Source organism: Erpetoichthys calabaricus, chromosome 10 (assembly GCF_900747795.2).
Source record: "Erpetoichthys calabaricus chromosome 10, fErpCal1.3, whole genome shotgun sequence".
Lineage (NCBI taxonomy): Eukaryota > Metazoa > Chordata > Cladistia > Polypteriformes > Polypteridae > Erpetoichthys > Erpetoichthys calabaricus.
In genome coordinates, this window is record NC_041403.2 from 122617986 (window position 1) to 122629296 (window position 11311).

General features: G+C 37.8%; 1 protein-coding gene across 3 annotated transcripts in view; it reads right to left on the reverse strand.

The window, feature by feature from the left end:
• znf335 (zinc finger protein 335) overlaps positions 1-11311 on the reverse strand; it is a 102864-nt gene that overhangs the window by 90389 nt on the left and 1164 nt on the right. For 2 of the 3 annotated variants that reach the window (XM_051932830.1, XM_051932828.1), the window contains exons 2-3: positions 3182-3415; positions 322-595 (exon numbers count right to left, since the gene is read on the reverse strand). In XM_051932830.1, coding sequence (XP_051788790.1) covers positions 322-595; positions 3182-3373 — 466 coding nt within the window. In that variant the 5' untranslated portion in view covers positions 3374-3415. Of the gene's footprint in view, positions 1-321; positions 596-3181; positions 3421-11311 lie in introns of all 3 variants that reach the window. The other variant, XM_051932829.1, reaches the window with a different exon arrangement.

Below are 11311 nucleotides of genomic sequence, written 5' to 3' on the forward strand. Positions count from 1 at the left end.
TCTGAGGAGATCTGTGTTAAAAAATTCAGGGTGACTTTGACAACACAAACGTCAATACAAAAAACATTTGGAGCAAGGCCTCCACAATAAGAGCTGACCAGATCTAACTGCAAAACTTTAAAGAATCATACCTGATTTTTGGTTGGGTACTACAAGTAGCTCATTAAATTTTATATCTATCTCCATATATTTGATTACCTGTCTTGTGGCATGCTCATTAACCAATTTATTCTAAAGGCACTCTGGCAAGATCTTATTGTGAATGGCCTTAAAATAGCTTATCTAGCTTTACATGAAACACCAGAAAAAGATGGTCCTTACCACTTATAAGATCAGGACCAATAGTGGATTCAATGATTTTGTCAATTGCAGAACCCAAGTCTGTAGATGTGGAGGCTGTAGAGTCAGATACTATCATGGTACCTTCACAAATTGCACTGGAATGTACCAGAACCTGAGGAGACTCTGAGACAAGAACAGACTGTGTGACTGTAGAGACACTAGACACACTTGTTGACTGTGCCACGGAGGAGGAATCTGGGAGATGGATCACTGCCATGATATCAGTACTGGAGCTGGTCTCTGGTATCAGTTGCTTTACAAAGAAACAAAAGAATTACACAAATTTAAAATTGAAATAATTATTGGAAAGCTATGTTTTAAACACTCAATTTACCCTCCTACACATCAAGCTTAAGCAATATGTGCCATCTCAAGAAGGGTTTTTTGTGTCTCCCAGCATAGTCTCAAGAGCATGGAGGAGATACCAGGACTATCTTGTGCAATCTACTGTAAAACTAAAAGAAATGGAAATTCAATGTACTATGTACAGGTTTGTAAAAAAAAATTGGTAAACACTGGTAAAAGGGGGCTTTGCTGAAGGAAACTTTGAGACATAAATGGATTATTTAAGCTTGATAATGGATAGATGGATAACATTACTTGTAAAACCGAAATGTTTTTAACCAGAAGATATTTTTGCAGGTCCATCTGATGAGACAACAGTTTTCACAAGCTGATGCCAACAGAGGGTCATCAATGGATGCTATTTAAATATATACAGTTTTTCAGCAAATTACCTAAAAAGACATCTATCTTCCTGTCATCCTACTTTAACCAATAACAATTGTCAATAATTTGAAATGTTTTAAATCCTTTTATAATCATCTTTGTATTATTGCTAATACCATACCTTAGGTACTTTACTTGCCAAAGCAACGTATTACGGCACGCTCCCATCTGAAATTTACACCAATATAAACTCAATGCAAATATTACAAAATATTTCTTCACACGGAGGACTATGGATACATGGAACAAATTAAACTGTACTTCAAAGTAGTAACTTGGATATATTCTAAATGAAGTTTGGTATTAGGGACACATCAGGTGAACAGAAATGGGTTGAATGACCTTGTTAAAACTTTTATGTTCTTATAAATAAGCACATGTGAATAGTAATTAGAAAACATTTTGAAATAGCAACAGCATCTTCCCACCACCTTAAGTAGCTTAAATTTTCACAGGGGGAGATTAATCTACAGATGAAAACCTAAATTGAACACAGACAGCATTTGAACCCAAGGGTATAATGCTGAATCAAATCACTGGATCACTATGCCAATCTGTACAATTTTTAAGTTTAATTAGACACTTGTATTTTGTAATACATTTTAGAAAGATTATACAGTTAATGAAAAGTACAAAATATTGTCATTGGTTACTGTGCTACAAAAAAGACAATGTTGCTGCATTAGAAGCTATGTGGAGAAAAACAGCTAAGGTTTTCCCAGGATTACTCTTGTTGAAAATCAATCTCTTTAATATTAAGCAAAGTATACTCAGAGGAGACTTCAATGCAGGTCAGCAAAATTTTTAAAGGTATGTATAATGTCGATCCAGCTAAGTTTTTTTTTAAATTAAACATTAAATAACTTATTTGAGGACAATTGTGTAAATTATAATGAAACTACAGACAAAATTAATTAAGCACTTCTTTATAAAAACAATCATGAGAATCTACAACAATTTGCCAGTTCATGTAGCTGAAGTGGAAGCCTTAGTAACATTTAAATATCATCTGGACGAGAAAATTTTACAGTTTAGCAATTAGCTTACCCAAACTAGTGTAAAACGTGAAAGGTTTCCTTTCATTTGTTAAACTTCTTTTATTCTTGTGAAGCTAAGCATATATGATCTTTTTTTGTAATTGCTTAAAGGGCTAGTTACAAATGCTTATTGAAACTAAGACTTTACCTAAAGAAACCTGAAAGAGTGCAGCAGTAAACAAAAATTAATCTTCTATAGAATATTTATCGTATATATTGATTATTCTGTTTACTATTGTCCATAAGTTAAACATATTTAAAACATAATATACCATTTTCCTCCTTGATGTGTTTGCAACCACAGATTCACAACATTCTGTTGATACCACTACAAAAGAAAAACCTACCAACAGTTCTCAAATGTTAAAACTTCACCAAGGTTTAACTTACTCAATACCCTAGATGGAGTAACTGATTTTACAGAAAGGTAAAGCTACCTGCCCAAATCCACTTATGAAAACAGTGACTGAGAGTTTAACCTGGCTTTATTCATTTCTTCCTGTTTTTAGGACTTTAGATTTTTGTATTTCTAAGCAATTCAAAACATTACCAATATAGACAACTCTGCATTACAAGTCATACATTAAATACAGATATCACTGGACAGTCAGCATCACAGTAGATTACTAAGAAGAATTTGTATGTCATATTTAATTTTGATGGTTTTTAAACAAATAGGTAAACCGCTATAAACATTAACAATGATATTTCAATGTAAAAACAGTAGAGGTTATTTTGGCTACCATAACATTGTATTTTCCTTGGGGGAATATTTGCAAACATTAAGAAAATGTGTCTGTTACAAGTCTGTAAGAGTTGACACTTGGGTGACTGCAATCTTTAGGGTGTTCAAGAGACAGAAGTAATAAATATTAACTTGGTTTCATCATTCTCCAAGTTTTGTGCAGCAAGCCATGCCGTAAATATTGACTGATCAATAGAATAGAAAAAGACATAACTAACAGTACAATAATATCAAGGGTACAAAAAAGAAAAAAACATTACAACTCCAAAAACAGTATTAAAAAATACAAAAATACCCATTAGATATTTTAATTATGCATTTTACTTACCACTATCCCCTCAGAGCTCTGCCCAACCTGTGAGTCTGAGTCTGATGCAGTAACTGGTATGGTAGCTGTGTCACTGCTATCAGCAGACATGGCTTCTGATGACTCTATACCAATTCCACTCTCAGATGGCTCTTCAATGCCCAAAGGTCCAGCATCACTACTGCTTTCAACTTCATTCTCCTCTGAATCCATATTTGCTGGTAATGACAAACTGATCTTGAAAGCCTATGTAACCTGCTCTAAATTAAGAGGAAAGAGAGAAAGAAAAACTTTTACAGAACTGATTACTAGTTCACAGTACAGTACAGTACAGTACAGTAGAGCATCTTTATTTCCAGTTACTCTTAAATAAATATCTGAGGAAAATGAAAATTAGATTAACTAAAGGTCCATTCACTTTCATTATGTTTCTGTGGATATGGGTCCTTATGGAAACTAATTAAACATGGGCATGGCTGACCAGACTTTGACTTATTCAACAACTACAGTATCCCTGATGTGATGTTTATAACCTAGATGATAAATGTATTGACTGTATGAGCTAATAGTCAGGAATTTACTTTTGTATTTAATCTAAATAATCAGGCTGTAAATAAAAGAGCAGAAAATTAGATTAATTCAGTGATTCTCAAACTCAGTCCTATGGACCCTAAGTAGCTACAGATTTTTACTCCAACCAATTTTTACAATCAGCGAACTATTGTACTTCTAACTGATCTCAATTAATTAGCTGGATAATTTTTTCTCTTATTCAGCATTGAAATAAGCACAACAGTATGATTTTTACATTTATAAGACAACTAGAAATATTTGTATTTTTGTCACAGCTTTAAATGCTTAACTTTCTTTGGTTGTTTTCCTAATACTTTTCCCTATAAATGTGTTGTTTGTCTCCTTAATTGTATAATAGTAATGACCATTAACAATGGGCACAGCAGGCACCCAAGCAAATGACACTGAATGCTGAAATACTTTGGTGTCCGACACACTAATGTGGTCATTAGAAAATAATGGATCAAATAACCAGGGCACCTAGAAAAGTAGAGTAAAAATGATAATGAAAATTTTACGAACAAGACCTAAACACAAAACACACTAAACTTATCTCCATGTAACATACAAAAATGCTTGGTACATTTTAATAAATACTTACCAAACCAGTTTTGTAATTTGTACATTGACCCCAAAACATAAAAATTGAGAAATAACAGCTTGCTAAATTAAACTGGGAGTTGTTAAAAAACAGAAGCCGGCTGGAATAAAAACCTGCAGCTACATCAGGTACCAAATGAGTCTGAGAATCACTAGATTACTTCAAAGGGCTGCTGTTCTACTTAGAACTATTACTCAGAACACATCAAAGAAGCAATGAAACACGTGGTTCATACCAATTATCTGGTGGAAGCTGGTCTTTATACAATGACTAGGAAAAATAAAATATACAACAATTTTACTAAGACCACAAGGAAGTGTGTAAATTCCACATCTTTCAGCATCCCTCTTTAATATTTGAATGATAATGACCTAAGAAGTGAATTGGGCACCCTTGATAAATGTGAGCACTGACAGCTAAATTTCTGGAAAAGAGACAAATGTCTTCATCGGGAATTTATTATGATAATAAAATCAATAATATTATTTATTGTAACATTATACTGTAGCACTAGAAAATTTCTAGTTTCACAAAAAAATAAGTGGCCTTGTTAAAGCCCATTAAATGGCTTGTTTTTACAAGTAAGATTTAATTAAAAAAAAAAAAAAAAACTTTTAATGAAACGGAAACATAAATATCTGATGATTTTTTAGATATTATTAAATTTTGTCTATTTTTTTTTTTTACATATTTCACACAATCCTCTGAAGAACAAGAGAGGGATAAAGGCACAGGGTACAGTTGCAGAGACAGCAAACCTTTCATTTTTTTATTTTTTTATTTACAGCAGGGGTTCAAAACTCTTTTCCTAACATACATACTCAGTCACCAGAGCTGACTGCTTTAAATGCAAACAACTGCATCTTTCATGGGCAGCATGGTTGTACCGTGGATAGTGCTGCAACCTCACAGCTTCAGCTTCTTGAGTTCAAACCCCAGCTCTCCCTGTATCCTGACAGGTTTTCTTCAGGTGCACTGGCTATTTCTCACATCCCAAAGATATCCAGCTTTAATGATCTTAGACTGGACAAGAATGAGTGTGTGACAATAACCTGTGATGGACTGGTGTCATAGGGTTTGTTCCAGCCTTGTATCCAATCCTACCAAGGCTCTATCTCCACATAAGTTCTGTATTGAAGTAAATGGGTTTGCGAAAGAAATAAATGAAGGCACCATTCAATCAATCTCGGTGTTCTGATGAATCAATAATACTATGAAATGTGCACTTTTTAACTTTGTCTTTAATTTCCTTAGTGATACGTTTTCTCATGGAAAAACAATGAGAAAAAAATGCTAATTCATGTAACAGAAAAAAGGCCATACAAAAAATAACTGTAATTACAGTAGGCCAGTTATGTCTAGCGTACTGTTGCAGACTTAGTACATGTCCTTTATGTGATACGTTTTGAAGCAAAATCCAAGTTTTAGCTCAATCATGCAATCGGGACAAGAGTAATATATTTCTTTGCACACTTTCTTGCCTGACTCATCACTTTTTGAGCAACACACAACACACATTTGTGTAGGATTCTCCTTTCTTGCTGTTAGTGAGCAGTGGGCAATGAAATGATGACCAATCAGACATTCTGGAATCACATGTTATGCTATGACAACCCATCATTCCAGATGAGGTTGAATGCTGGTGCTTCTTCACAATACTTTCAACCAACTTCCATGTGAAGTCTACATGACTTATGGCTGGCCTTTTCAGCAATTGTTGTTGTATAAGACAAATGTGTTCCATAGGCACTGTTCAAGCAGATGTTAAGATTTTCTTATATTTTTTCTGTTGTTTGCACATGAGAGGGTATAAGATAAGTGGTTTAGGAGGCTGACATATTTATTATCTTTCCATTTGATCACAAACATTTTGCTTTTATGTCACGCACCTACTGCACCACACTGCAGCTTTATGCAATCAAAGTCACCAGGAATATCATGACTGTTCAGTTGTACAGTGCCATATGCATCAGTTTTCCTTAGTAGTAAAATTTCAAGAAGTTCAGGTGACATTTGGAAAATGTCCATCATTATACAGTAAACTTGGTCAAGCAAAGGGTAATGTATCGAATTCCAGATGTACCCAGAGCTTCACGCACATAGCATGCAGAACTGACACTGAATTGTGCCCACTTGGAAAACATGTACAGAAGCTGTGACAGCTTCCTTGTGAACCACAAGACTTTCTTCAATACTTATGTCACTATAGGGAACATACACTTACTGCATATTTTTGATAATTGTCTGATACACATCCCACAATGTGTACAGTTTTGGTGCTGGGTGATTAGCATCATCAAAGTTGTGGTAGTTCATGAAATGCAGGTATCTCATAAGTGAAAAAAACCACACTCACTCATAACTTAGCCAAAACTAGGTATCTGCAACAACCGGTTTATGGACGAGTACCATCTTTGCACTGGTTTACCTACTAAGTTCAGCAGTTTCTGCAGTAACAGGCAGCCAACAATTAGGGCAAGCAAACAGTTTACTTTGACTTCTCTGATACTGCTAAGTATAGCAGTTCGTTTCAACAACCATTTTCTCCACCAGACTATCATCAACAAACAGTTGCAAATACTCCGGATAATCATGATCAACAGACACCTTTAGAATGAACAGCTGCTGGATAAACAAAAGTGGTATCATCCCAACACCAGAAGAGAGCATCATTGTGACCGAACAGGTAGAAATCTATCTAAAAGGTTTCATTTCCATAATCCATGTTCATGTTTGATGTCCAAGTCACAGTATCATCACTATCACTTGAATCAACTAATGGTCCAGTTTCAGTTTGTTCAAAAACTGCCTGTAATGATTTTGAATGAACACTCACACTTCATCTTAACAGAGCTCTGGGCTCACTTTATTTACACTCGGGTATAGCACATGTGAACAGAACAGCTAGTCGTGTTTCCGACTTACAAACAACGCACGTTATGACGTAAGTCGTTTTCTTAAAGTTGTACACTCATTACATCTCCCCTTTTCAGTTTTTCTTTTTTTTTTTTTCTTAACAGAACAGAATTAAACATTAACGTTCCTGGCTACTGATAAATTATCAACACCTTTCAACAAAACCTTATTTCCCAGTTTTCTCACTGCTTACTCTAACCCCATAGAAGAACATTGTTACTTAAATCTGTAAACCCTTATAACCAATATATTGTTCTTCATCTTTCACCATCTTTTTTTTTTTTTTTTTTTACAAATCTAATCTGTCCACTGGTCTGCTCAATCTGCCAGATCTAGTCACGACTAGTCCTTTTTGGGTCTTTGGGGCCTGAGACAAAGTTGTCTCCATATGCACTGTAGACGTAGGCAGCTGTTCATGTATTTGTTCTGGTTGAACTGGAAGTTGGTTTCCTTCCGCTGGGGCAGGGCAGAGCTGTAAGTGACGACGGTTGCGTCGCAGCATTGCTCCTTGGTGTGTCTCAATGACAAAAGATCGAGGAGTTGTACTCTCGCCTCTGACCACAGCGGCTGTTCCCCAGGTCTTTTGATGATCCAACTTTGTGAGCACCGCATCACCTGACCTTAGCGATGGTAAAGGTCTAGCTCCATTGTGACGATTAAAGTAGAAAGCTTGCTTTTGCTTTTCCATGGAATCTTTTCTCCTCACATCTTCAAGATTTGGCCACTGAGGCTGAAGAAGTGTCTCAAGCAATGGAAGTGTAGTTTTAATCTTTCTGCCCATAAGAGAGTTCAGCTGGGCTGACCCCCGTTGTGATGCAAGGTGTGGCCCTGTAACTCATCAGAGCCAGAAGAGGATCTTTCTGTTGCAGAATTTTCTTCGCAATTTGCACCCCTCTCTCTGCATGTCCATTTCCTTGAGCGTGGTGTGGACTGGATGTGATGTGCAAAAAGTCAAATTCCTTTGCAAATTCCTGGAACTCAGCACTCACGAACTGAGGACCATTGTCCGAAACTATTTCATCAGGGCAGCCAAACCTGGCAAATAGTGCCTTCAGTTTTAACACTATTTCTGAGGTAGTGGTTGCTGGCATGTGAAGGATCTCAAGAAATCGAGAGAAATAGTCTGACACAACAAGGTAAGTGTGCTTATTATACTCACACAAGTCAATAGCTAGCCTTTTCCAAGGTCTGTCTGGAAGGGGCGTCGAGATGAGAGGCTCCTTTTGCTGTGTCTGTTTCATCTCAAGGCATATTCGACAGGACTGAACCTTTTGTTTTATTTCTGACGAGATGCCTGGCCACCACACCGATATTCTGGCCAGCTCCCTACACTTTGTCAGACCTTGATGTCCATCATGTATCTTGTTTAGGATATCTTCTCTCAGGACATCTGGAATTAACATACGGCTTCCTCTTGTCAGTATTCCATTGTGCTCAGACAGCTCGTTCTTGAAATGGAAAAACTGTTGAATTGCCACTGGAACGTTGTTTATGTATTTTGGCCATCCTGACCTGATATACTTCAGTACAATTTGCAGGTTATTGTCAGCTTTTGTAGCAGCCCTAATGGCTTCAAGTTTTGGTGGGCTTGCAGGCATGCATTCAGCAACATTAGCAATGTAACACTCCACGTCGGTGTGTGTATTGAGATCATTTTTCTTGTATGCTAGTGGGCCTCGGGATAGTGTATCAGCCACCACCAAAGTGTTTCCTGGAGAATATTCTGCTGTCAGTTTAAATCTCATTAGCCTCATAAGTAGTCTCTGATATCTTAATGGAACACTGTCCAAGTCCTTCTTACTCATAAGAGGCACTAACGGTTTGTGATCTGTTACCAACTTGAAGTTTTCAAGGCCTATTAGGTATTTTTCAAATTTTTCACAAGCCCAGACGCTCGCCAGACATTCTTTCTCAATCTGGGCATATCTGGATTCTGCCTCAGACAAACTGCGTGAGCAGTATGCTACCGGTTTCCAGTCTTTCTCATGCAGTTGCAATAGTACACCACCTATGCTATAACATCAGCTGACACAGCAGTAGGTAGAGTCACATCATAGAACTTCAAAACTGGAGAAGTAGAAATGCTGTCTCCTGGGGACTGGCCCAGGTCCATGTAGCTGTTGATCTCAACAAGTCATACAGTGGTTTGCCTTCTGTTGACAAATTAGGAATGTATTTGCCTAGGTAATTAAACATCCCTAGTATCCGTTTTGGCTCCTGAACATTGTATGGAGGTGACAGCTCACGGATTGCTCTGACCTTCTCAGGATCGGGTCTCACACCTGATTTGTCGATCAAGTGACCAAGGAAGTGAAGCTGATGTTGTCTCAGCAGACACTTTTCACGGTTCAACTTCAACCCCGCAGACTCAATTCTCTTCAATACATTGGTAAGCCGTTTGTCATGCTGTTCCATGGCGTCTCCATACACCAATATATCATCCATATACACCGATACTCCACCAAGCCCTTGTAAAGTTTCCATCATCTTCCGCTGAAATATTTCTGGGGCACTGGTGATGCCGAAAGGAAGACGTTTAAAGGAGTACCTTCCAAACGGTGTTATGAAAGTGGTCAGTTTGCTGCTTTCTGGGTGTAACGGTATCTGCCAAAAACCTGAGGCAGCATCCAAAGACGAGAAGACTGTTGCACCACTCAGTTTTGCAATTATCTCCTCTGCAGTTGGAAGAACATATCTTTCCCTTTTTACAGCTTCATTCAACTTTTTCAGATCTACACAGATGCGAACCCTCCCGTTCTGTTTAAGCACCGGCACCATGGGTGCGCACCAGTCCGTAGGGTCTGTCACTGGCTCAATGACCCCATTCTCTTCCATTCGCTGAAGCTCCTCTCTTACTTTTTGTATAAGAGGCAGTGGAACTCTGCGCGCTATGTGTACCGCATATGGCTGAGTATTGTCCTTAAGCTGGATTTTAACAGGTTCTGTTTTAAGAGTTCCATGCTCACCAAATGCATTGTGAATTTCCTCAATGCGTTTCACCACTCCCATTGAGGATGCAGTGGATCGGCTTAACAAATTGTTCACATTTTGTCCATGGATAACATACACTGGGAATGTGTACACACTTCCTTTATATGTGGTACTGACTTGAAATTTCCCCAAGCACTCAAGTCGTCCTCCAGGACTACACAGTGTAACACTAGACCGCTCCAGCGTTCTCCTGGGATTAAGCGTGCAGAATGTTTCTTCACACATGATGTTTGCATCTGCACCAGTATCAATTTTAAATTTAACTGGTGTCTTTCCAATGGAAATTTTTACAGTCCATTGCTCATCATTATTTTGTGGATTTGTAACAGCTCCCAGGAAATATGGAGTCTGTGCAACAGTTTCTGTCACTTCTTTCACTGATTTACTGTGGCACATTCTTTCCCAGTGACCCACTTTTTTACATTTATTGCATGTTGATTTTATTGCTGGGCATTTTTCCTGATACTTGTGTTTAATCTTCCCGCATCTCCCACATTTTTGTTCTCCTTGCTCTTTATCAAATTTTCTTTTAGGTTTCCATCTGTTTTCCTCTGTCTGCTGCTTTCCCTTGTGCTATCTCTTGTACTGCAGCGCACGCCTCCCCCTGCTGGTGAACTTAGAGCGCTACCTCTTCACATTGGCGCACGCTTTGAATAGTTTGAGCTAACGTGAGGTCGGACATTAACTGCAGCCTGCGCGACAGTTCTTTATCGAGTATGCCCACAACTATCCGATCCCGAATGTGTTCATCTCTGTATTCTCCGAAGTCACAATGTTCCGATAAATCATACAGAATTCTAATAAAAGTTTCTGCCTTTTCACCCGGGCGCTGTACTCTTTGATAGAAACAGGCTCGCTCGTGAATCACATTCCGTTTAGGGAAAAAGTACTCGTCGTATTTTCTTAACACAACGTCGAATCTCTTCTTGTCACCTTCCTCATCAAAGGCGAACGATTTAAATATGTGTTCGGCTTCGTTACCCATGGCGTAAATTAATGAACTGACCTGGACTTCACCGTCTCCTTTATCCAGTTTGGTAGCACTCCTAAAACGCTGAAAACGTAGCTTC